The 27,574-nt window shown below is 41.1% G+C and overlaps 1 protein-coding gene across 2 annotated transcripts in view; it reads right to left on the minus strand.

Annotated features, from left to right (window-relative positions):
• LOC126556729 (maternal protein pumilio-like) overlaps positions 1-27,574 on the minus strand; it is a 139,768-nt gene that overhangs the window by 99,622 nt on the left and 12,572 nt on the right. The window contains exons 6-7 of one of the 2 annotated variants that reach the window (XM_050212197.1): positions 27,203-27,536; positions 27,024-27,113 (exon numbers count right to left, since the gene is read on the minus strand). In XM_050212197.1, the coding sequence (XP_050068154.1) occupies positions 27,024-27,113; positions 27,203-27,536 (424 nt within the window). Of the gene's footprint in view, positions 1-27,023; positions 27,114-27,202; positions 27,555-27,574 lie in introns of both variants that reach the window. The other variant, XM_050212196.1, reaches the window with a different exon arrangement.

Genomic DNA, 27,574 nt, shown 5'->3' on the forward strand with positions numbered 1-27,574 from the left:
GGGGCAGGCGACAGCGGCGCCGGTCTTCGAACGGCAGGAACGGCAAGTCGGGATGGGTTCAAATCCCATCCCGACCGTCCTTCCGTAGTGAGGACTGACTAACCAACTACGTGGTATCGGCAGTCTAGTAAGCCATTTCGATGGCCGGCATGACCTTAAAGATCGATAAGCCAAGAAGAAGAAATGCATAACGCACCTGACCAAGTCTAAAAAAACAACAACCGTTTTTCGAATTGAAGAGTTTATTAGACAAGCGCCTAAAGACCTCGCATAAAGTATGTAAAGAGCCCCGTGAAAATTACATTCACAGAGTCCTATCCTGGTAATTCAATTCTTCAAAAATCTCTTCTTTATTTTTACACACAACAGTGCGTATGGGCAGCAAATACACACTTAACCTCTACACATATGTAAAGCATCAGCACTGTGTGCTCATAATGCATGCGATATTGCTACGAAAAATGTCACAAAAAATATATCTCCATTACATTGGCATTTGAGGCCATATTTGCCTCCAAACCCGCACCACCACCATTCGCCCGGAGGCTCGATCAATCGACACTCGAGTATCAAACGCTTACATATCGCGTTGTGTCAGTGCACTTTCATATATGCAAACTGGCTGCAAGAACGTGATGCACCGTCGCTTCTTCTGTTGCTACGTTTTTCAACCTATTCTTTATCGATCTGGAGCTGATGCACTTTATGAAATGGAGCTTCGAAAATAGACACCTTTAGCAATGCACAACATGACACCCGTGAAGAGCTTATTGCAATTTCCATGCTCTTTGGTAGATGTGTAAACTCATGCAAACATTGCAATAGAAGTGATGGTTGATTTCAAAAGCAGTTCGACAAACAGTCAAACAAAGCGTTCTTTTAATCGAAATTGCATTAGACATGTAAACCACAACCTAGTGAATGGTGTACAACAGATGAAGTTATTTCTTGGAACTCTCTATTTCCGACTGTCAAAAGTATTTTAATGGAAAAAAAGTGAGAAACGAACTACAAACGTACGTATGAGGGAACGAAGGTTCATCAAACCGAACTGTTTCGCTTTCTGTTGGGAAAGCCTACACGAAGCCATTGTACACTTCACCATACCTGCAACAGGTTAAAGAAGAAATTGCACTTTATTCAATTAAGCTACACTAAATGAAGTGCGTGCCAAAGAAGGATTGAGTTGATTGAGAGCGGTCGGAAACTAGAACTGCCGTACGTTCACCGGCAGAGGGATGGCGAAGCATTTCAACTATCGAACTATGTAACACACGAACCAGTTTCTGCCCTAACTTTAATTCCACGAATTGTGCAAACGTTTTTCCTCTCCACTGAAATTACACGACGAGATTCCTTTTTCCTATTTTTAGTACGGCAAAACGTGACTCGCAGCGTACGTGTACACAAAGGACTAAAATCATTTTTTCCGATTGGATGAGGGAACAAAAACCAGTGCCCCTCTGCGAGCTCTCACCAAGAGTTGTTCAGGAAATCATGCCACGTTTGATAAAATGGGTAAAAAAGTCATGTGACGGAACCGAACGTGAGGTGTTGTTCTAATGCAACAGGCGCTTATAACGAGCTGGAGTAAATGTGAAAATGGGTTGTTAATAGACACTACTATTAATAACAAGACCTGCTTAGCATACCAAATTAATATGTATTATTTCGAAAATATAAGTCAAACATGTTGATTTTCCGTTTTAAATAGCAGTCAATACGTCTAAAAGCAATTAAGGCACCCAGCTAGTGTAACTAAATCATGTCCAGCTTTAGCTTTCACCGACAAATGTGATTATGTAACTTTCATAATGAAGAACAATTTTCCATGCATTTTTCTCACGTTTTTCTAACCGCCAACACTACTGCTACGGTTCCGAGAACGCGCACACCGGTGTGTTCCATCGAAAATTTAGAAAATTTAATTAAATCAACGTCAACACTGAGTTTGCATTTGGTCATCGAATTTCGGGTGTTGGCGCTTGCTTTGAGGTTGTCCGAAAAACACTACCCGAGCAAATACAATATCGATGTAACGATAACTTAATTTAAAACGCCGCTCTAGCTTGTGATGAGCTTTCAAACACTACTAATTGCTTGCGTTTGACAGTAAACGAATTCGACAAAGTTTGAATGCTAGCTGATTTGATTCAGATAAAAAGCAGTTTTCATTAAACATTCATTTATGATGCATCAGTGATTTGTGGGAATCGCTTCAATACGCTTTAAAGCGGACGTGAGATCTAATTGTAAGAGTTTAAAAAGTCGGATCAAGGATAATTTTTAAAAATGGCGCATGTACATGTGTATGTGCGGCGGTGTCAGCCACATTTAAAGACTGATCCTTCACAAAGAAAACCGAACTATGCAGGGTTGAATAGCGTTAGCTCTGGTCAGTAAACAGCTCGTTTTTTCTCTTTTTGCCTGCGGATCAAATTATTTAAGAAGCCTCAGGCAATTTAGTTGCCCGGCATGAATTATGTTTATTGCAAACAAACGAGAGTAAACATTGCGGAGGCGTTAAACATAATCAAAGATTATTACGCTTCTGAACACCCCTGATGGACAGTGTAATCATTTTAACAATCCTCTTTAATGTCGTCCCTCCAAGTTGAAGTTATAGTTTCTAGTAGTTTGTTGAAGCCGCCTACCTAAGCAGTAGGATGATTTGAATGCATTTGAGCAAGTACCATGTGTCCTAGCGATCCACCAAACTAATCATCGTCTTTTGCGTTTTATATTTTAGATACACACGCATATTTAGAGAGATATTTATTTATGTGCATCAGCTATAGCTAGAATAGTCCAAAATTTGCGTTTAAAGCTTGATAAGTATTATCAGCTCTACCCCTGGCCAAAAAATGTTAAAGATAGTGAGATATTTCATGATTTCAAGGTGAACACCATCCAGTTCACGGGAATATCGAATGAAGGTCCATTTTCTAGGCACCCAACAAGTGTGTAAGTCGGCAAAATGTACAGCTTATGAGGTAAAACTAAAGGCCTAGTGTGGCTGGCTCTATAGCTTCACAACCAGAACTTCAAATTGAGAATATCCGTCGATATCTTCAAGAAGATCCTGGACTAGATCTTCATTATGCCAAATTCAAAGGCGTCTATATATGAGAAATAGACGATCGCTCAGATTGTCTGGGAGCGACCCACACAGCAGGACCAGGGTTCAAATCCTATCCGAACCGTTCAGCCGTAGTGAAATCTGATTATTATCCAACTACGTCATACTGATAGTCGCGATGGTCGGCGTGTCCTAGTAAAAGATCGTTAAGCCAAGAAGAAGAAAACGATCAATCAGATTGAACAGTTGAAATATCGATCACTGTGAAAAATATCTATTCGTCGATGAGTAATGAATATCTCTCCCAGCAGTGAGCATAATAATGTATTTGTAGATCTTCGAACCTTTCGCAGGCATTCTGTAATCAAGACGACAGCAGCGTCAACCAATTACCAAGACCTTACGGCAGTCGTAAACGGCGGTTTATAACCCAGCTAACAGACGTAAGGCCCCATTTCTTCGTAACGATTCTTAGCATTAACATAAACTACTTTTATTCAGTTAAAGTTGTTTTTTTGAGATTTAAAGCAAGTCTGGTGCAACATTGTTACAATGAACATTATCTATACTCAAAACGAGTGAAAATTTCCATTTTTCCTTCCTGCGTATGGGATGTACTGTGTCAAAATGGACGACAGAAAATCGATTCCCAATGTCTGTCATATGTTCCGCAACCGAAACATTATCCCCACCGGAAGAGAATCCATTTTTTGTACTCCCCCAAGTTGTGGCTCATCGTCTCTAGCGTAATCGGTGCAGTCAATTACGAGGCCCTTGCCTCCCTTCTTTTTTATGTGCTACACATATGAAACTTTTATTATCTTGCACCATCCAACACCACGACCGGGTTGGACATCGGGGGGACAGGATCGTTTATCCTTTCTTCTTACTCTAGATGATAATGTGCCGATCCCTTCGGACATGAAATATATTTCCGTCGCCTTCGGAAAAAATGTGCTGGAATCGGATGTCGTCTGGCGCAGCAGAGCGATAAAACGAATCCTCACTGATACCTTAGTACGGGAGGGGAGCCTATTAAAGACAATTTTGCTTCTTTTCCAATGTGCCTCGATCCCGCTGTATTCCGTACAAGATCCCACATCCCCAAAGACAAGATAAATAGAAGTAAATTTTGCAACACACCTTTTCGGGCCGGGAAACTTGCACCCCTTGATATAAATCTCGCAAACGTCCACCTTGAGGGTCCGAATCATTCGTTTCAAATATTGCTTGTCGTAAGCTGGGTCTCGTATGTTTTTTTTTTTTCAGACAGGTGTTGACACGTGTGCCACGGTTCATAAGTATTGAGGGCAACCGCTCGTTTGGCCTTTCCGAAACGGCTACACACTTGTTCCAAAGGCAGCAAAATGCTCTGTTTTATTGGGATCATTTTCCATTCATAAAGGATATAGGGCCATGGCAGCCCACTGCTCTACGCATCGATACCACACAGTATCAACAGTATCATGACCCTTGGCTTCTTCTTTACTTCTACCGCAAAATTATACCCATTCTATTTGTCAACGGGCGAGCCCAGTTAGATTTCAACGGCTCCAAATTGTCATACTCCTCGCTTTCTTTCTTGCCCTTCAAGCCCCCGGGATTCACACACTATTACTTTGCGTCCGAGGTCTTTTACGGGTGAGTTCGGTGAGTTTACTTCGCCGCTTACCTTTGCCGGAACCGGATCCGATGCGGAATGAGGGCATCAGACGCCACTACCCAAAGTACCTTACCCAAAGGCACAAGACTAGAAAAGACAACTGGAGTGTGATGCTTATACCCACGGAAAACAAACTAATTTCGAGCCATCTAACTAATTAATTTAATGCCGGGCTATAAACTATTCCCCGGGTCCGGTGTGGTGTTCCCGACGCGCAACAGTTCTTCGCTTGCCCGAAGATGGGTTTGGTACTGCTTTGGAAGCCAAATACGCCAAATACGATACGCACGATGGTAAGGAGAAGCAGTGTACCGCTAGATAAACAACACCCTCAAAAGATAGTATCCTTTTTTGTTGCGTTTCGAAAATGAACAACGGATTTATTTCATTGGGGTGTCGTTCCGATACTAAATCGATTCTGCATGGTTGGGAAGACAAAGTAAGGAACCTTACAAGGTTTACGTCATTGTTCCAATAGAGGAGCATAGTTTTCGCGTAATATAAACACTTTCATAGTATTACAATAGCACCATTAATTTGTTTAACTATGATTCATTACCAGCATTATCAATTGCTCATAGCTCGGATAGCTAGAGAAAAACAGCAACAAGCCCTGCAAAGAATGTTTAGATGGCCTGCAAAGTAGTTATAACCTAGGTTTGCTTGGGCTATCGGTATCAATAATATCTTTGCCTGTCAGTTCTGAGTCTCCTTATCTCATGTTTGGTTCGATGTTACGTAATAAGCATAGTACAAAAATTAGACAGCAAGAATTAGGTAGATTTACGACATTAAAAATTGAGCAATAAGTAAAACTGTTTATTCAAATATTTCTAAAAAAAATAATAAGATTAAAATTCTTTTCGACGGACACAAAATACCCATCAGACGCTGCAACAACCATTTACAGTGTCGGACAAGAGATTAAATGGTAGTTACAGTGTTAAACAAGAGATTGTGATATCAATTTTCAACAAATCGACTTAGTTTTTTTACTACATTTTTTTTTTTTTGAATATTTTGAGAAAACTTTCCTATCATTGAATAAATTAAGTAAGTGATTTTTAGCCCCATTTTGTTTTTCTGATAATCTCACATCAAACCACATCAAAACACACAAAAATCATCCCAAAAACCTGTAAGATAAGATCATTCATTAATTTTATAATACAAACATCGTTATCGATATAAAATATAGTTTTTACTCAGCTGTAGGTTATTGTAACCAAGAACTCGGATAATAAAAGAATCAGCTTATGTTTGGTCATACTTAGTTTCCTTTTTTGAGGTTATTAATTCTTGAGAAATCATTTATGAGCTTACGAACGAAAATAATATACATTCTAGCAAATGCTGTTTTTATTTTTATTTCTTGAAGAACAGTAAAGCATTCTATGAGGTCGTATTGGTTATTTTAGTAAAATTATATTTAGTTCTTTTTCTTCTTGGCTTAACGACCTCCGAGGTCATGCCGGCCATCTAATGGCTTACTAGACTCTCCGATACCACGTAGTTGGAAAGTCAGTCCTCACTACGAGGGAACGGTCCGGATTGGATTTGAACCCCGGTCCTATCGTTTGAACTGACAGTTCAAACTGTCTGAACTGACTGGCAGTTTGAAAATCGGACATAAAAGTGCTCTTACGTTGCCTGCTACAAAATTACAAGATTACGTTGGCTGCTACGTATATTTCTGACCTAGGCCACAAGAAATGTTGCCAGACGCAAGCTGATATTTTTATTCGAAAGTTTGATATTTTGGAGCATAATCACACTTACAACGTTTTGACGTACGAGCATTATTTGTGATGTTTACATGGACTTGAACAAATCAGTTCAATTCACCAGTTCAACAAATCAAAAATTTCGTGTGATCATTTTTCACAACTTTCGACGTGGACTATCCAGACGAGACTGCTTGGAAGAACTCAAATCTTTGTATTGCGATGAAGCACCAACCGATAACACTGTTAAAAACTTGCTATAATGAATTTAATTGCGGTCAACGCTCGCTCAAAGACGAATTTCGAGAAGATCGTCCAAAAACGGCCGTTGTGCCAGAGAACATTGATGCCGTTAAAGATCTAATTGCACAAGAACGACATGTGACATACTGTGAGATAGCGGTATCTTTGGACATTTCTTCCATCAGCATAAACACTTTATTTGCACAAACACCTGGCCGTTAAAAAAGTTTGTTATCGTTGGATCCCACACAAGTTGACAATCGCTCAAAAAAAGGCTCATGTCGATTAGTGTAAAGAAATGTTGAAAAACGACGATCATGGTGCTTCAAAAGATGTTTATAAGATCGTCACAGGTGACGAATCATAGATCTATGCGTATGAGCCCGAAACAGAACAACAATTGACCGTGTTTTCAACCTCCAGTCAAATCCAACGAAAGCAAATGGTTGCCTTTTTTCTGCAGCAGACCTGGTCATGTGGCGACTGTTCCGCTTGAGCAACGCAGGTCGATCAATTCTGAATGGTACACCACAATTTGTTTGCCAAAAGTCTTCAGAGAAATTCAGAGAAAAACGAACAACAGAAGACGGATTCTCCAACATGACAATGCGAGCTTATATCACACATCGACAAAACCATCGCTTATTTGACCGGTCAAAACATCGAATTGATGGGTCATCTGCCCTATAGCCCTGACTTGGCATCCAGTGACTACTTTTCATTCGCGCACATCAAGAAAAAAATGCGTGGTCAACGATTTTTGTCCCCAGAAGATGCTGTTGAAGCGTTCAAAAACCACGTTTTGGAGGTATCTCAATCAGAGTGGAAAAAGTGCTTCGACAATGGGTTTGAGCGCATGCCAAAGTGTATTAATTATGCTAAAGAATGCTTTGAAAAAGAATAAAACATTTTTTAACGACAACTATTTACATTTGAATTATCAGTCCAGAAATATAAATAGCAGCCTACGTATCTGTAACCGTACAGGAATGACACAATGCGGATTACATTTTAAAATGACCTGTGAAAGAAGACTCTTGTAACTAACAGCATGCTTTCAGCGCAAGTAGGAATTAGAAACTAGAAACATTTACAATTAGAAGCAGAAAGCTTATCTAACACAAGTAAAAATTGAAAATTCTAAAACAATTTCCAACACCAAACCAGACACTACTTACGCTTTTCGGCAAGTCTCGTTAGCAGGAAAAACTTTTATAATTGAAGCAACTACCCATACAAAGTACTTCCCCCCATTCATAGCTTCCAGCCGCGAGGCTAACGTACTCTCGGTGCGGTGCGCGCGCGAGACCCGTGTCATCATTATCCCTCATTGTGTCAAAGTGAGCAAAGAGCAATAAGGGCGGCCACTAGGCGCGAACTTATACTTTCTTTAATCGTCAACGCAGTTTCGTGGCGTTTCATAGCTTCAAGCTGTTGCACAAATGTTCTTCAAAAGTTCTTGGGCGAAAAGAGGCAACGAAATAGACACACGCAATTTTCTCTACCACACAGGGATCCTTCTTCATCGCCACCAACGAGTAAAAGTGTCGCTGGTGGTAGTGTAAGTGGTTGGTAACGATGTAGGAACTTTCTGTTATTATCAAATAAACAAAAAAAGAAGAAAAGGTGCGAGAAGTAGGTTACACCCATGGCAACTAGGGAAGCCTTTTTGTTCCACTTTTTTTATTATGTCTTTGAAGTTGTTTAAACATTTTAACTCATTTCAATGTTTGACACAAAAAAGGGATCGTTAAGAGCTAGTAGTAAGTTATGCTTTTGTTCTGCTTAGCACAGGATTCTTTTGGGTTGTGAAATTTTAAATAGGTTGGGATAGTTAAGGTAAATGAGAAAAAAAATCATAGAGCATAGCTGCTAAGACGAGTTAGTAACGCTTTTTTTATAATTCAAATCACTCCACGATCACGTGCACTCGACGTACTGGGGTCATGCCATTGTACAGCTTCCAACTCTACTTGCTGTACCTTGCAAACGAAGCAAAAGGTTAAAGAATCAGGGTTTACACCATTTTACATTCACCGGACACGTGTCGTACTCGATCAACGTTCGAACCGTTACAGGAAGGAAGTTATTGAGAGAAAAGTGATTTCTACCAGACGCTTCGAGAAACTGGCATGGAAAACAGAGAAGAAAAAAAAACAAGATAAAGCGAAAACTTGCTCCCTTCCGACACTAGCAACATTTCAAAGCGTGTTCGTGCAAAGGCAAGGAAAAACTTTTTTCCAACGAGCTACTACAACTTCCGTATTCTTTTAATATCAGGATTTGTTTTACTTCCCTAAAGCTTTAAATGTCGTAACCGGAAGCCTTTGACAGTGCATTCAAATTGTATTGAACCAGTGTAATGCGATAGGTTAAGTGAAAAGAGCAATCCAATCTATTGCTTTCGAACACTACGATATTGGCACATTCCTGTGCAAGTTTGTTTGTAGAGCGAGGGGACAAAGAATGGGAAAAGTTTTCTATGATTTGATCGATTTTTTTTTTGTATTTGGTTGATCTCTGCTTGCTGGCAGTATTGAAATTCATTTATTTCTTTAAGTTTTGTAAAAAAAAAATATCCTGTATTTTGATGTTTGGACAACAATAATATTTAAAATAACCGAGCATCCGGTCTTTTTAGGACCTTACGTTATGGATCGATCGGTAACATTCTCATCACATGACCAACCTATCAAGTATTGATAAGCCTACTGATGCACAGACGGGCATCCTTAAACTACCGATTTTTCATTATTCCTACCGAAAATCACAGATTTTTCTTAATGTTGGCCAAGAAGTGAGTCCAGCAGAATTTTTCGTTTTTTTATGTAAATGAAGAGCAATTTTGTGGCTCTTGATTACCTTTTATTTGACATGTGAATTTAACAAAAGTGGAAAGGATTATAAAGTTGCTAGAATTATGTGTTTTTGTTTACACTAACTACATACTGGACATGGAAAAAAGGATTCATTTTTAAGGCAGGATGAGGTACAATTAATTCAGTTTCGTCTTCTGATCGCGTGCAACAGTTCTTCCGCACGTCATGCGTGCGGCGACAGTTCGATGTACCGATAATACTTTGTGTCGACCAGACCATACGAACTGACGGTTTAGTTAAATCTATGCTGACCTTGTTGTTCGCTCCTCATATTCAACTTTTTACTGAGAACGAAAGACTACGCAAGAGTCATCTACCTTCTGATGTATTGTAGACTTCAGACAGTATTTAGTATGTATTTGACGTTTAGTGGCTAAAAGCCTTTTACACAAACTAATCAGCAAAACTAACCATCGTCGAAGTATTTGATGTTTCTAAGCTAAAAACCTATATAAACATCGAGCAGCTTCGATTTGCTAGAGCTTCTTGTGTAATGTAATCTTATGCTACCAACGCCCCAAAATTCAATACAGCTCCAGTGCTAAAAAAGCTAACAATGCCAGCTGCTGTTTGAGATTGCCTAAGCACAGGCGCAGACAGATAAATTATACAGTGTTGTGCTTTTCTATCTTTCTAATTAAGTCCTCAACTGCATAGTACTTTCACAGCTTTCTGAGAGTCTTCGTTAATAATATATTTTCTAGCGTACCGTCACAGGACGCATCCTTCCTGTGCTGTATGGGATATAAGTTTTTACCCAGGGCAAATAACACACCCTTCACACTTTGACCCTATTTGCATCAATGTTGCAAATGGTGAAGGATGCAACCAGTTCCACCAGCCAACTTGACCCAACTAACGAACGTGCGATACAATTTGCTATACGACAAAGATTGGCAGTTGGTACGCGCGTCACAGTTTTTTGTTCCCATTGCGTGTGTTTTGACGTGATGCTTACTTTTTGAACTGAACCTATAATCTATTCTGCACCGTCTGTTTACTGCAAGGGAATTTATTACGCTTTGATTAAAGTCATTCAGGCGCAGGCTTTACAGGCGTAAAACTTCCATTTCCGAGAGCCTGAGCTTCGGGGTGTGCAAATGAAACCGGGCGGTGCGCGCGAGGTAGGCAAAACATGCATCATTTATGTCATTCCCACCTGTCTTGGCTGGCTGGCCGGAATTGTTTGCGACCGGAAGCACACAACACTTCGGGAACATGTACATGCACGTGGTGTTCACACACACAAACACACATCTATAGTGAGGATAATAACAACGCATTCATGTGTGCAATGATTGGCCGGCGGCAATTGTACGATTGAAACCCACACACGTTCAAGCGCATGACTTCTTTGTTTTGCACCTGACACAGTGGCGTACTTGAAGCGCATTACAATGTAGAGTATACGATTGAGCGTAGTAATGCTGTACAGTTTGCTCAAGGTCGTGACCTCTGGTGACTTGTATGTAAGCTGATGGAAAATATTTATTTAACAGCATCTAACAGCAATTGTCGCAGCGTGTAGCTTACTTAAAATTTTAATTTAATTCACTAAAAACAGTGCATCCGTGTCATCAACTTCAGTTGTGTGATTAATTAAACACAATAATGATTCTTAAACCGTCACAAGAATGACAAATTGTTCGCAATAGAAATGCTCAATGTGCGACGCGAAGCACATTATCATCAACGGATCGCGGACAAAAACACCCACGGCAGAAATTTTCTCATTATGAACAAATCCATATCCCCACCATCGCTCAATTGCTTCGTAAGCACCGAAAGCAACCGTCCGCGCGCCTATGAATCGTTCAATAATGCACACAACAATCGACACATGAACAAACAATAATCCTGCCTTAATTACTTGCGTCATCAGACGACAACCAGTTATTGGTACAGGCAGGAGAGCCTTTTGGAAGGAAAAACAATAACACACACACATATGTGATGCACTTTAAATGGTGTGTGCATTAATAGAGCATTTGGAGAGAAGTAGGATAAATATACCCGGTCCGGAGGGATTCTTTTTTGTTACTTTTTATGTGATTTTACTACCAAACCACGGAGGGCAATCAGTCGCAAAAATACTACCAATAAAAATGCAACTATCTACCCTCAAGGGACACTGCTGACTGTGTGGCATCACCAACACACAAACTTTCTTTTTTTATCGAGCCACAGGAAGCGGGGTGTCCTCGTTATACAAACCGAGAATCGTGCCAGTATCCATTTTTTTTACGCAAAAAACCCCCGCTTCCCTATTTACGAAGAGAACACAGCACAGCAGTGAAAAGAAAAGTCAGTTTTTAATCAATCGCACAATGCGCACACACACACACACCCGAAGCGCAGAAAGGCTGGCAGTCTGACATGTGATTCCGCTGCAATTATTGCATCCACAAGTGCCAACTGTTTTCCATCGAGCAGTGTACACACACAGCCCATACCCATCGGTTGAACGGCATTATTCATTATAAATACAGCTTGCGCTTGTCCTGAACCGCTTGTGGCGTATGGGGCGACGCGAAAGATAGATTTTACCATTTTTTCTATGTGGCCTCTATGTTGGTTGTTGGATGCGCTAGAGAATAGAGTTTCGGCAGACACACCATTATACCAAACGTAGCACGGGGATGAGAATATGGAATAAAATTTCTTGCACCTTTTCAACAGAGTGCAACACACACACACACAAAAAAAACCCTCTCAATCATCCATCGAAAGCAAACTGTTGCATGATGTTGCTCATCATCATCACATCACGTGGCGAGGAAATGCACGAGGACTGCACAATGTTCGTGAGAGCGGTTCCGGCTATTGATTTATTTTCCCTTTCTATTTTTTGCAGTGAATTTTTTATCCCTCCGCGACTGCAGAGAATGCTTTTGCCGAATTATTCGTACTATATGATTTCTGGGTTTTTCTTCTTTAACACTGCTGAGCTTGTATCCATAGTTCATCAACGAAAAAGGAGCAAAACCGAGATTTAATTCGTTAGAAAATGTTTAAAACTGCAGCCTTTTGTCTGCGATTGGGATTCTGGTACGGCCATAAACACTCCGCACAACAAACCAATATTGCATTTTTCCCACATTGCATTGACCCACATCACGCGTTGCAACAGGATTTATCGTACACCACAGCAATATTTACAGTTTAGTGTATAACAGTGAGGCTGTCCTACTGTGAAATTTTGAACCTACATATTTTTCTCTCCATATTTATTTTAGATTTCACCATTACAAAATACGAAAAACCAGCACTAGAAACACCTTTAATTGCTCTATCGCAAATAAAGTTTTATTGGAAAATTATCAAAGCATTGCTAATAGGAACAAAATATAAGAATTAAAGCCAATTTTTTGGCTTTTTGACAGAATTTTATTATTTTTTTTGCTGATGATTTCGCGGAAAAGTTGCAAGAACCTTGATGACCTCGTTAAAAGCAAGATCACCTTATATGATAACCAAGTCAGACCCAGATAGGTGTAAAAGTTTATTGTCTAAACTCCGCCAGTAGTAAAACGCAAATTATTATTTTTTTAAAATTTCACGAATGATCTCTCAATTTTCTCCTGAATCGTGAATAGACGAGATCCACGTTTTCATAATAAAGGCAAGTAGTCAATCAAAGATCCACTCGGTTTACTAAATTCTAAGTTGCAATAAGAAAAAAAGATTTGTCAAATTACTCCAATACAAAGGAATGAGTGCTTCTTATTCCAAACACACGAAAAGATAAACCTGGAGACATCTAGCAGGAACCCAAGTTTTCGAAAGGATTTAAGAATAATTAGACAAACAGGTGACTTTGCAAATAAACTACACAATAATATCTAAACTTAGATGCAAGAAAAAGTATAGCCGAACTTATTATTTTAGCCGACACTGTACATGTTTCGAGTGAGTAGAGAAGGACTCATGCAAGCACCAAAGTGTACACCGCACATCAATGGCCCAAGGATTTCTGGTGCTCTTCTGTCTTCGGGCTGCCATGCTGATGAAACCGAGATACACACACACACACACACACGAACACACAGCTCTAAGACTCGGTTAATCGGTTCCATCGGAGAACCGCGCCAACCCATCAGGCTTGGCGTGGTGGATTTCCATCAAGTTTTCTAATAACTGACAATCACATCCATCGCAACCATCGTGTGTATGTCAAATGCAGTACGAATCAAGGCAGGGGTTGGCAATACTGATAGTTGATTTCAGACACTACAATGTTAACACAATAAAATACAAAAATCTGTAAATGATTGACTAATAGTGTTCATTTATAATGGTCATTGACATCGTCGCATTTGATACGTTCGTAATAGATTAAATTGTAAATATAAACCTTTGCAATTATGCAACTTTATCATTGAACTGATGTAATCAGAACTATCTTGCATAAAGCCACATAGAAAGCTTTTATTGCAACTGAAAGACGTAAGGGATGATGTAAGTGATGATGCATCTATCCTTGCCTGTTGCCACGTTCAAATCACCCCACAATATTCGAGAAGCTGATGCTAAACCCTGCCTTCCTATCGCTTCCTCCTACGCAACCTGCATCGACCGTTTTTGATGATGATTTCGCGGAAAAGCTTCAAGAACCTTGATCACCTCGTTCAAGCATCGGGAGATGTGCAACTCTCCAATATTCTGTTCCATCAGTACGGTGGCGTTGTGCAGCACGGCCACTACACTACACTTCGCAAAGTATCCATTTTCACCGATTCACTCGAAACAAAATGCAATATACGGTAAAGCACGCCCGAAGGATGGAGCCACGGTGTGGAATGGAGACGCCCAGTTGCTTGTGCTGTAATTAAATCCGAATGACTCGTATAAAATGTTGTTCATTACAGTCGATTGCAACCGATTATACATCCGTTCGGGTGGGCAGTGGCAATACCGTCAATCTTATCCCGCGGCTGGCGGCCAGGGTGTGTACATACGGATGTGCGCAATCACTCTTGCATGGGACGGCTGCCGAGCAAATGAGCTGCATCGAACACCATTTAAAGCAGAACAATTCCTTCCGTCAAGCGTTATCGTAATTATTGCTGCTACATTTTATCCTGCATACTGCACAGCGAGCTAAAGCGATATAGCATCCTTGTGGTACTATTAACAGGTAAGCAGGTGAACCCACACAAGCACGACCTGGATTGTGTGATAAAACACAACGAGATGCCCGATTCAAACCAAAAGTTACGCCAATGTGCAATAAAGGTGCACGTGCTATTATCCGGGTTCAGACTTCCGAAACGAAAAGCACGTGTCTTGGTTAGGCATGTACCGTCCGGACGCATGCCGGACCCAGGGATGCCTTTAGCCGGAAATTAATTTACACAATTTGCCAGCCGTGCTTAACGGTGTGTGTATGCCTGTGTGCACGGGCTTTTTCCCCGGGAAGCAACGAGGCACACATCCAAGGTAAATGTTTTCCTGTACCTGAGCGACACCACAGGATGCTTTACCACGAACACGTAGAACAACTGTGCCTGAGAGCGAGATGATAGCTTGCTTAGTCGTATACCCATCGCTGGTCTGGGAATTGAATCACGATTCTCGTTAAAACTTCCACCAACACCACCACAGGAATCGTCATCATTCGGTCTGGGGCGTTGTCCCGTTAAAAGGAAAAGTCTGGCTGACCACAGCGGCCGCCACCAGTAGATCCCCTGTGATGATTTTACGGAAGGTATGTTTACTGAGAAAAAAACATCCTTCTCACCTTGAATGAACGTGCGAATGGTTCATGTATTTGCTCGCTGCAGAAAGTGTCAACGGAAAAAAGAGCATAACGCGTCAAAGCACAGTGTGTCCGAAATTACATACTGGGCTGGAGCTCGATCACATGTGTGTATGAACCGGTAGGATACGAAACGATTAACTCAATCTGTGTGCAACATTTGTGACACGCTGAACGGTGTCAGTTGTATGTGTCAAAATTTAAGGGAATTCGAACGAAACCGGCGAAACAATTCACAATCAGGAACCTGTTTTTGGGTTCATGATGGCGAAGCTTTGTCACAATGTTAAATTACTGACTTTTTGGGTTTTTTTGTTATTGTCTTAAAAGATTCGCTTCAAGTGTATCTAGGAATTTCGGATTGATATTTGACAGATAGAGGGTTATCTTCACCCAGTGTAGTACGTGTATTTTTTGTTAGGTGTTGCATTAATGTAGCAAGCACAAAATGTGTACGTAAAATGGTCATAAGTTCAGAACAGGTACGTTAGCTTCAATAAGCCAAAAATGGTATCGATGGACAGAAAGATTAATTTTTGCAGTTAATACACATAACCTGCTCCGACTGTTTGTGACCCTACGCCTGGTTCATTGACTTCAAGCCGGCCTACTGTGCCTACTACTACTATGGACGGAGTGTAGTGCAAGGTGAGAGCTTCGAGCATGCTGTCGGAATCGTTCGAATCTCACCGGGGTCTGAGGCAAGGAGACGGACTCTCCTGTTTGTTGTTAAACATCGCTCTGGAGGGTGTCATAAGAAGCGAGGTCTTCGACATCCGGGGCACGATTTTCACCCGATCTCTCCAATTCCCTGGCTTCGCGGATGACATCGACATCATCGTACGGACAACTGCGGCGGTGTGCAAGGTGATCGAGCCCGACTCGGAGGCAGAGTATCAGTTAACGGCGACGTTCTCGAGGTGGTAGAGGAGTTCTGCTACCTTGGTACGATCGTAACTTCGGACAACAACGTAAGCAGCGAAATCCGAAGGCGCATTGTTCAGGGGAATCGTGCCTACTACGGACTCCACAAACTCCTGCGATTCAGAAGACTTCTACAACACACTATATGCACGATTCACCGCACCTTGTTACGACCGGTAGACCTCTACGGGTACGAGTCTTGGACTATGCTGAAGGAAGTCGCCAATGCACTCGCCATTTTCTAACGGCGGGTGCTAAAGACTGTCTTTGGCGGTGTGTACGAGCAGAGCTAGCACCAACCACGAGCTAGCTGAGCTGTTTGACGGTACTGATAACCTGACGGTAGTTAAAGCCGGAAGGATACGATGAAGGAGAGGAGCAGAGCGAGCTCATTGGCTGGATCAAGTGGGGTCTAACCTGTCGGAGATCGGATGCAGCCGTGGATGGAGGACTACAACCCTAGACCGAGTTTCTTGGAAACTTATTGGAGACGCAACACGCTCAATCCTGAACAGGCCAAGAAGAAGAAGTCCCGTCCCGTTCTTTACGTTACCGCTTTTCTATATCTCTTGCTAGGCGTCGTACGCAGTTTGATAGCAAAGATCCTCTCCAAGAATGTTTTCGTCTCTTAATGTAGTGGCCAATTTGTTCAATTGTAATTAAAATTACTCCTTTGCTCATTTCGAGCTCGACTTTGTTCCTATGCTTTCCCTAACCATTTATTCCCGCGTTTTCTTCACAAATCATCGTCCGTTCCGGCTCTTAAGATTCAGTTTTTTTTTTTTTTTTGTTCAATCAACTTATGGCAGGCAGAAGGTTTACCGGTGGTAGAGGCGACAACGGCACCTGTCTTCACATGGTATGACCGAGGTTCAAATCCCATCCGGACCGTGACCGCGCGCACATTTGAGCACTTTCTCAGAACTTAGACTCAAATCAGGTCGGTATCGAGCAATCGTCAAAATTCTATCAACATTGTTCTCAACTTCTTCTCGTAGATTTTCTACGTGAATGTATTTTTTTCTCAAAAGCTCTGTTTTGAGAAGTTTATCACGGTTTTCTCAACTCTCGTGGCTCTGAGCCTTATAATGTCATATTGAAGCTGTGTGAGTATAATCCATCTCAAATTCCTACCTGAAAGCACCGTAGCATTCAGAAGAGTAAAGCTAGCAACATTCAACAATTAATCTAAGGGAACCAAAAATACTTCCTGCAATTTATACTTGCTAAAGATCTTTAGTATACATACTTTTTGTTGGTTCTATATAACATAACAAACCTTCAAAACACTCTGTTACTATGCAACAACAAATAACATACCCGACTATAAAGATCACAAAATAAAACAAAATGCAAAAATCGAGGCTTAAAATACAAACAACAAAACACCGTAAAAGTAAGGCATTATTCATACATATTCATACGATGACTAACAAACGGAGTTCTTCACATACACCACACTCAAATGGTGAACGGACGTTCTGAGGCAGAGTGACATACACTCGTGACTCTCTTTTCCGCTTGGCAGTTTTCATGCCTCTGCACTAGGAATAGCAAAACGACTCTATGCGAACGATTCAACTGCGACTATCTATAAAACTACCATCATCCTTCCAACACGCCTCATCTGTAGAGCCAATTTTTCGCCTTTATTTTGCTGTTGGTCGTGCGTTAAAAAGCAACAGAATACGCTCACTTGACATTGACGGTAGAGCGCAAACACTTCAAGGTACATCCAGCACTTGATTTCATATAGACAGACACACGTGTCCGCTAGTAACTCCACGTGCCACGCATTCATTCCAACGCAACAAAAAAGCTAAAAAGGAATCCTTCGCGTCGGAGTCTTCTTAACCATCATCATCGCCCGGTGCCAATGGCATGCATTAGCATACATATATGGGCCCAATCGATTGGGTCAAAGGAATCCCGGTTCCCACTTACATTCCCAACGAGTCTAACGTTCCACCACTTAATACACACAGGTGCTTTCTTGGATCTCCTCCCTCTTCTCGTTCCTCGGGGTCCTTTGCTCTGCAATCTTGTGTGCAACCACACATCACATGACCCGTTTACGAGCCATTTAGAAAGCGGACACAATGTGCGGGCAGCCATCGTTGATCGATTCCCGCGCGCATGGTTCTGTGTCGTTTCGTGCTGGTAGTGTGTGGGTCTGAAACTGACAGTCACTAGATGCGAGGTGCGCTGGAATGTGTAGTTGGTTTCCTTTTGCTTTATATACACATGTGTGCCGCGCCAGGAGGGGGGAGAATCGGACGAACGATGGGAGCAACAAATGCATACCACCGAAAGAAAACCTTTCGATGATATACTACCATCTACTATTGTGCGCTAACCCAAAACGAACGAACGAATGTCAATCAATCAATTTCAACAAACGGTTTATTGGTTTTGTTGTACGTCTCTCGCTCTCTCTCTTTTGCACTATCGTTTTCTATGCAAGCTATTTGGAAATGTGGACTTTTGTAGAACGAGACAGACACTGGAAAACTGTAATCAATATCCACAAAGTTTAATTAGGCACTATGGTAGGGTGGTAATGACAAAAACGCGAAATTACATTTAAACCTTCTCGGCAAACCATTATTACTTTTCGTATTATTGTGCAATTAGATCACGCAAAGCAAAGCATTCGTGCACTTTATGGATTGCATGTAACGGTTTGCGTAAAAAGTAGATCAACATTGAACGGCGGAAGCAAATATAGAAATTAATGTTCAAATAGCATTCTACAAAAATATTGCTGGATAAAGTGGATCCGCGCGGACATTGGAATTAGCTGGGAGCTTGATCATTACTATGCCCCAGTTTTACACATTGTGTTGGTTACAGAATGCCTCGATAATTTCCTCCTATAAAGGTTTGCGTAACTCCCAAATATAAACCTCACCACCGCTGAGATCATTAACTGCTCAGCCAAGTTGTAACTGCTCATAACAATGTTCATTTTGTCTAGGTTATGTTTCAACGTTCATAAGAATTCTCTAGCCCCTGGATCTAGATCTAAGTCTTCGCTACTCTGTCTCAGTCTAAAACTCCTTTACTGTGAGATAAAACTTATAGAATGAAAAAAATATTGACAACAATTCCTCGACTGTTGGTTATATCTGCTTCAATTCAACATATCATTCTATAGTATCTAAGAGAAGGTCTTTCAATATTTATTTACTGGAATTACAAAGAAGATAAACATATTTTAATTTAACCAGTTTTACTCTAATCCCATGCTTAGAAAGATGCCTAGTGAAAACTAACCAAAGTAAACCAAAGGTTCGATACCAGCAATAAAAACTTCTTACGGCAAACGGACAACACACATCCGTACCGCCCCACATCACCCACATCGTCTAAATTTAGAAGAGAAAAACGCTCTTTTTAAATATAAAACTTTCACCCACCCAGAAAACTCACTTCCAGTGCACAATTAACGATTGGAATGGATTTAACTGAATGCGTCCAAGAAGTGCATGCACATGATCATGCACCAGCACCATCCAACCAACCCGGGAATAAAACGCTTTTTTCCCCGGAAATATCCACCCAAACACGAATGTCACGCGCCCGACACAGTGTGCGAAGGGTTAGAAATGGTTCGGTGATGGGTGCTCTACCCGCTCCAGGAAAAATGCGTGCGTGTGCAAGTGTGTTTGTGAGTTGCATTCAAATGGCCGGTAACGATGGAGGCGCCTGGTCGCTGCTTTCGTTTGAAGAGTAACCCACATTACCTCCCCCGCAACCCATTGCGACCCATTCCGGGATAGGGTTTTTGTGCTCCCACAAAAGCTTGGAGCGTGATAGCGTTTGAGGCTAACGTGCATGATGCGGCAAACACGGCACGGAGAGCGCATAAGGGTTCTTGGATGAAATGTCATTTGGCTGGGGTGTGGCAGCAAACTGATTGCCCGACGCTATTATGTTGTCCAACTCAGCGAAGCGTTAATCACCTCAAACGTTCCCTTGCTTGGTCGTCCCTCGTTTCGAAAATGGAATCCACACGACTTGTACGCTATCTAAGGTGAATTGTATGAAAACTGAATACTATAATTATGTAACTTATAATTTAAAAAAAAAAGTTTATGTATCGCATTATTTTTGTTTAACAAAATTCCGAAACCCTTTTACTACGCTCGATAAAGTCATTATCATTCACTATCTGCCAAACGTACATCCGTACCAAAACAAAAGGCGCAAAATATTGTTACGGATCGATCGAGAAGTGTCGTAAATAACATTAGCATTTCTCTTCAGTGGAGAGGATGGAGCGGAAACAACGACGTGTCCTACGCGCACCATACACACTAAAGCAAAACAAACTAAAAAACAGCTTTCACTACAACACTTTCCATTCCAACGGAATGTATGGTGCCTCGCGTTCCTAAAATTGATTCACACAGAATCGATTGCCGGCGCGTCATAAAATGTACTATATTATAACACTTTTTCATCCTCGGCAAGAGGAACATGCGGTCTTTGATTAATGATACATTTTACTCCTTTCCAATGCACAAACTGCATTGCTTTCGACTGGTGTAACATATTTTAAGTGCTTGGGTTCTATTAGAAATCATTACAGCTATACTTTTGCTTAAAAAAGCTATACTTTGAAAAGCTTTTAAATGTTTTCATCCAGTAATTTAATAGCACTTTGTTGTTATTTAATCCGTAAGTATCATCCACGTGTTCTGAAGCCTATTTCTGCTTTATTATATAAAATATTACATTCAATGTCAAATTTATAACTAAAAGCAAGGGGAACTATAGGGATATCTATGCGAAAGATCTTCCTCCAGCGTATTGTCCTAAATAAACACTATTACGTCATTACACTGAACAGCTGTAATGATCCATCACTCGGTGCCGCATTATTCTCGACCTGGGTATCAAATTCTATTCCACAATCAATCTTCCTTGGCTTTGCACACTCGTCGCCGTTCGGGAAGACAATACTGGCTCATGCTGTCGAAATCAATGCCAGTAGATGGCCTTGCCGAATGTCCCACATCCTCTCAACTCGTCCTTTGTGTTCTTAAGTCTTCAAATGAAAATGGATTGATTGGACCTCATCATTCCTTGTACGAAGGTGCTTTGTTGTATGCACAGCGTTAAGGCCGGGCTACATTGATCGTACTCCTGAGTGTAATTTTTGTGAACGCATACGCCATCTAGCGGCGGCGGGTCGAAGCTAGAGGCTGGTATAATTTATCTGTCAAAAAGCGTTTTGGGTCGAGGAGCCTATAGGCCGGGCTACATTGATCGTACTCCTGAGTGTAATTTTTGTGAACGCATACGCCATCTAGCGGCGGCGGGTCGAAGCTAGAGGCTGGTATAATTTATCTGTCAAAAAGCGTTTTGGGTCGAGGAGCCTATAATTTTGATCACAAACCAGTAAACAAACAGCTCGGTGAGTATGTTCGATATTTTGTCGTGTATGTTTTTTTGAAAATATGTGGTAATTTAACATACATATTGTATTTCTAGCCATGGAACAAGCAGGAAGCAGTGGACGCAATGAAAAAATAGTAAGTACAACTGTTTTTAACGAAAATTGTGTGTGTGTGTGTGTGTGAACTGTTGTCTGTGAATCGCCGGCTCGGCTCGGGGCCGCAATTGAGCTGAACATTTTATTGAAAAATGTAGTGTTTGTAGGTTTCACAAGTGCTTAAATAATTTGTTGTAGGGTTTGTCCATCTATTTCATCATTTAAACTACATTGCAGAGTGTGTGAAACTGGTTGTTCGTTTTGGTATTGTAGCGGTTTTTAGTATAGAGCGAGTTTTTTTATTCATGAGGAACGGCTTTGTCATATTGCTTGGTAGAACTTTTTTTTTTATAAAATTGTAAGCAAAATTTACCGGCCTATTTGTATACATTTAATATAAAAATAGCACGTGTTATTATTATCACTGTGGTTCCGGTGTGACGGCTAGCATGACCGAATTATCACGCGATTGTCGACCTTTCTGTTGTTTTAATTTAAATTAAAAAAGGGAAGTATTTAACTGAATTTTCTTTTTCATTCCAGGATCATGAAATGACGATTTGCCCCGCAGTACTCGGCGTCCTGACCTGTAGCAATTTATTGATTTTGATCAACATGTCAAACGGCATACAGACAGCCTGGTCGAAAATTGATGAGACACCAAGCATGAATAATTTTGGCACTTAAATTATACCCACATCTAGCTTGCGCTGGTCGCCGCCAGATGCGCTAGTGAATATAAAAATTACGCTTGCGAGTACGATCAATGTAGCCCGGCCTTATAATTTTGATCACAAACCAGTAAACAAACAGCTCGGTGAGTATGTTCGATATTTTGTCGTGTATGTTTTTTTGAAAATATGTGGTAATTTAACATACATATTGTATTTCTAGCCATGGAACAAGCAGGAAGCAGTGGACGCAATGAAAAAATAGTAAGTACAACTGTTTTTAACGAAAATTGTGTGTGTGTGTGTGTGAACTGTTGTCTGTGAATCGCCGGCTCGGCTCGGGGCCGCAATTGAGCTGAACATTTTATTGAAAAATGTAGTGTTTGTAGGTTTCACAAGTGCTTAAATAATTTGTTGTAGGGTTTGTCCATCTATTTCATCATTTAAACTACATTGCAGAGTGTGTGAAACTGGTTGTTCGTTTTGGTATTGTAGCGGTTTTTAGTATAGAGCGAGTTTTTTTATTCATGAGGAACGGCTTTGTCATATTGCTTGGTAGAACTTTTTTTTTATAAAATTGTAAGCAAAATTTACCGGCCTATTTGTATACATTTAATATAAAAATAGCACGTGTTACGGCATACAGACAGCCTGGTCGAAAATTGATGAGACACCAAGCATGAATAATTTTGGCACTTAAATTATACCCACATCTAGCTTGCGCTGGTCGCCGCCAGATGCGCTAGTGAATATAAAAATTACGCTTGCGAGTACGATCAATGTAGCCCGGCCTTTACATCTCTTGTTGCTTCCGTAGGAAGTTATTTTCGTATGACTCATCAATTGAATTCTATTTTCCATTTCCAACTGATATCGAGCACCACCCGGATGAAATAGATTTCGTGAAAAGAAACCACTAGGGTGGAATAAGATTTTCTAATTCGGCCTTTCGTAAAGATCAAGTAGCTTAACGTTAATAAGTAAACAATTGGCACAAAATTTGTATGAGCTATTGAAACACCCTGTCCGTGTCAAAGCTGGTTTGAGCTTCGATGTTTTCTATATGTCCTTTGCTTTAGTTAAAGTTGCACCTAACTCAGAACTTTGACCGTGAACAAAACAATTGGAATATTATTTTCCAGCAGGACGGACAAGTTATACCACACACGAAGGGGAGTTCGACAACAGGACATTTCCATAATCAAATCGTACAGTGCACAATTTGACTAACTAAGTGCATCTAATCGTGATTGATGGGGAGAATACAGAAGGTCTTGACCACTTGCTACGACGGAATGTTGGTTGACTGAAGCCATTTTGTGCCCTAACTATAGAAACAAATTTCATTGTCACATGATCCGCCTTCGCAAAGACTGAATGTTTTATCTTTTTTTCTTCTTCTTCGTCCAGACCTTTTTGCAATTGTCAGAGGCATGACTGATGTTTGGCATTGTTTCAGCCAAAGATAGTTTCCATCGTGTCCAACAAAAACGTTGCACAGAAAAAGCTTCTTCAGATTATCATAATCAGATAGTCAACTAGACGAAGAAGCGTACTCTTCACGGTTTGAAGCTGCCTGTTGTTGGTGGCAGAAAATTGATAGCTGCACACTATCAACAATGATGCCCTGCTAGATACAGATGTCTCCAAACAGTATTTTTGCGCCTACCCGTGGGACCATTTGTATCGAGCGCACAAATCCGTTTAAAAAAATGACCGAACATTTATAGCGTGTCGTAACGATCGCCTTTGCAAAAGAAAAAACTAACCATCTTCTAAATGGACCAGTGTCACACCCACATTAGTGAAGAAAGGAACCGTACAATGTGTGTCAACGGAACGAATATTGCGGACATATTGCAAAACGGGTCACTTTTCCTCCACACAATTTATGTACAATGTAGGTGGCAGGCGTCTCAGTAAAGCGAGTGAAAACTCGGCTGACCAAACGTTCTTGACCGCCCTACCCCCCTCCCTTTATGCTATCCACTTCTGGTTTCCTAACCCTTTCAAATTGTCGTGGAACCAGCTGACCAGCGCCCTGACACACACACAAAAATGTGTACAAAATAAAGCTTTCCTGTATCCAGTTTAATGTATCCTCTTTTAAACCATTTCTCCATCGGGGACAACGTTTTCCTTTCTACTACCCGAAGAAACTACACCGGCTCTATTATAGCGCGTTACTCGGGGTAACGAGACCACACGAAGAAAGTGGACCATTCAATTCGGGTAATGGAAGAAGGAAAAAAAAACAGCCGGCAGCCCAGTTAAACCTTGAACCCTTGTCATTCGAAACCATTGCCGGTTGCACGGTCCATCGAGACTTGCGCTTGCTATGCGTCCGACCGATTGTGTGTACGTGGTGTGGATAAAAAGTCGCCCAGGATAAGAAATTTATTGATTGGCGCAATATAGCACCACGGTCAGGGGAAATCAACGATATTGTCCAGGACATTTCGTCGGGACAGAAAAGCTTGACAAATGCGCTAACAGGCAGCGAGAGGGTATGGATGACAAACAATCGTGACACACACCACACTGCCTAACTATACACAAGAAAGCTGTTAACTACTGGGTGGCAAAGTGTGAACCCCCGTTAGTTTGGAACTATTGCAATTTTCTAAGATATTACATCAGTTATTCTAAAAGATTAAGCAATGACCAACGAACGTGTATTACAGTTTAGTAAGTGAAACATGAAATCCCTCTCATGCGTTTATCGTCAATTTCAATTGCTTCCGGTATAATATGTCGGTCTACATTTGTTATCAGTCTTGGGTAATCTTGTCTTATTATCTTGTCTTATATGTCTGTGACAGAAATTAATCAAAGAAATTAATGTTGGCTGCGAGCTCCGGGCACCGGGGCGGCCCAGTGGTGTAAGCAACATCGACGCCGGTCTTCAAACGGCAGGACCGGGGTTCAAGTCCCATCCGGACCGTCCCCCCGTAGTGAATAACCAACTACGAGGTCTGACTAACTAAGTGGTATCGGCAGTCTAGAAAGCCATTTTCGATGACTGGCATGACCTTAGAGATCGTTAAGTCGATAAGAAGAAGAATGTTGGCTGCATAGGATTAATGCTTCAGGTACAATGGTTAACCGATCGAACGTTACTTTCAGCTTTCAGCATATTTCACAAAATTAAATGCTTCTATCAATTTGAATGAATTTTAACACACATTTATGTGATAAGAAATCATTCAAGCTAAGAAAAAATATTCATGCGTTACTCATGACAGCATGCCAACATAACCTTCTATAAGACGTATTACATGAACAAATTAAAGATTACTTTGTTTTTTAATTATTCGTAATTTGCATAATCAACTAAAAGCTACACAGATTTTTTTTAAATGATGCTGCTGTTGTGGCCCGGTAAAGGACAAAATTTGGTTTAAGAGATCTAAGGTCGTAACTGGCGATCTTGCCGTTAACGGAATGTCTGGGTTCGATGCTGCAATTTCCTCAAAAGGTTATTGTGGCTATCAGCTCCATGTATTTTGTGGGCGTCAGGGTCGCCAGCGACAACATCGGATCACTGAATTAAGTGTGGGAGACGTGAAGTTGTGACTGGCGGCCTTACTGTTGGAGGAATGTGTGAGTCAGATGCTACTGAAGCTTCACAAAGTTGTAACGGCTTTCATGCGTTCTGGCAACGAAAAGGGGTTATCTTGGGAGCCAGAGCAAAGTTTCCACGGTACGATGCATCAAAGAGGCGCCCCCTGGAACCAGAGAAGACAACATCATCCGAAGGATACCTGGCAGCAAAATCATCACAACCGACCTCACCCGGGATAAGGTGCACTTAAACTGAGCGAGAAGAAAATGTCTACATTCTATATGTCGTATAAATTGAAAGAATTGTGTAGCTTGAAATAATATTAATTTTCAAATGATACGCCCTGGCCGTAATTACGTCATAAATAATAGAACGGCCAGGTAATGCTAGATAACTTTCTACGAATAAAAATATCCATTATAGGACACCTTCGTATTCAATGACGAATGACGACAAGGCTGCTCATACATCGTAATTGAATGTAATTAGGAAAGAGCCATTTTGTTAGATAAAACTTTGCATAAAATATTAGCTACATAAAGCAAAATTGTTATAGCAAACAATTACCAAAGAATAAAATGTAAAAGGAGCGATAAAAAAGTTCAACCGCAAAATCAAACGCCATCCACGTACAGACGATACAACTTCTTCCCGACTGTAACGCCATCTATATGTCAGATTACGAAAACAGAACTGCATGCTCTTCTAGTACGCGTGCGCATTTCCAAACAAACAATCAAAACGGACTCTGCCATATGGTGACTGTTTTGAGAAATTTACACATTTAGTTGTGCCTTTTTTAAAAATGCATTCATGTTTTGAAACCGATCTAAATCGAAATTCCTTTACCTATGAAAAAGAGCACTGCCTGTGAACACCATCTATTCACATAACCACATATAATGGAATTTGCGCAAGAATGTATTTCTACAACAACATTGCCCATTGTTCTCTAAATTGTTGCATCACTTATCAAACTATTCGAAAATTTGTTTCAAAAGCTATGTAAAAACTTACCTGCAATTCGTAGTTATGAGGTTGCTGTAAAAGATTCGCCGGCGAGTCGATTTGACTCGGACCCTGTCCATGCTGGTTCACCATAGGGCTCTACAACGATACAATACCAACGATGATCAATATTTATCGATCACAACAGATCACCAATCCTTAAATATGACACAAGCTGTTTACGCTACCTGTGCAATCTGCGGTATGCCCCCAACACCATTCATCACATGGCTCTGCATCTGGTTCAGTTGATTGAGCTGGTTCAATTGATTCATCGGGTTCATCTGCCCGAGCTGTCCCATTTGGCCCATCTGATTAATCATCTGCGGATGATAGGAGCCAAGGGCAGCGGCGGCCGCCTGTTGCGTTACATCGTTACCACCGGGTGCCGCCGAACCGAGCATGTTGTGCAGTGATGGATGCTGCGGAAATCCCGATCCATGCACACCGGTCGGATCAAGCATATTGGGACGGGGCAATTGTTCTTCGGCAGGGGACGGCTGGCGCGAACCCGGCGTACGGCTTTGGAACGAAAGGTGACTATCGAGGATTATGGTTCG

The sequence above is a fragment of the Anopheles maculipalpis genome, chromosome 2RL, assembly GCF_943734695.1.
Source record: "Anopheles maculipalpis chromosome 2RL, idAnoMacuDA_375_x, whole genome shotgun sequence".
Lineage (NCBI taxonomy): Eukaryota > Metazoa > Arthropoda > Insecta > Diptera > Culicidae > Anopheles > Anopheles maculipalpis.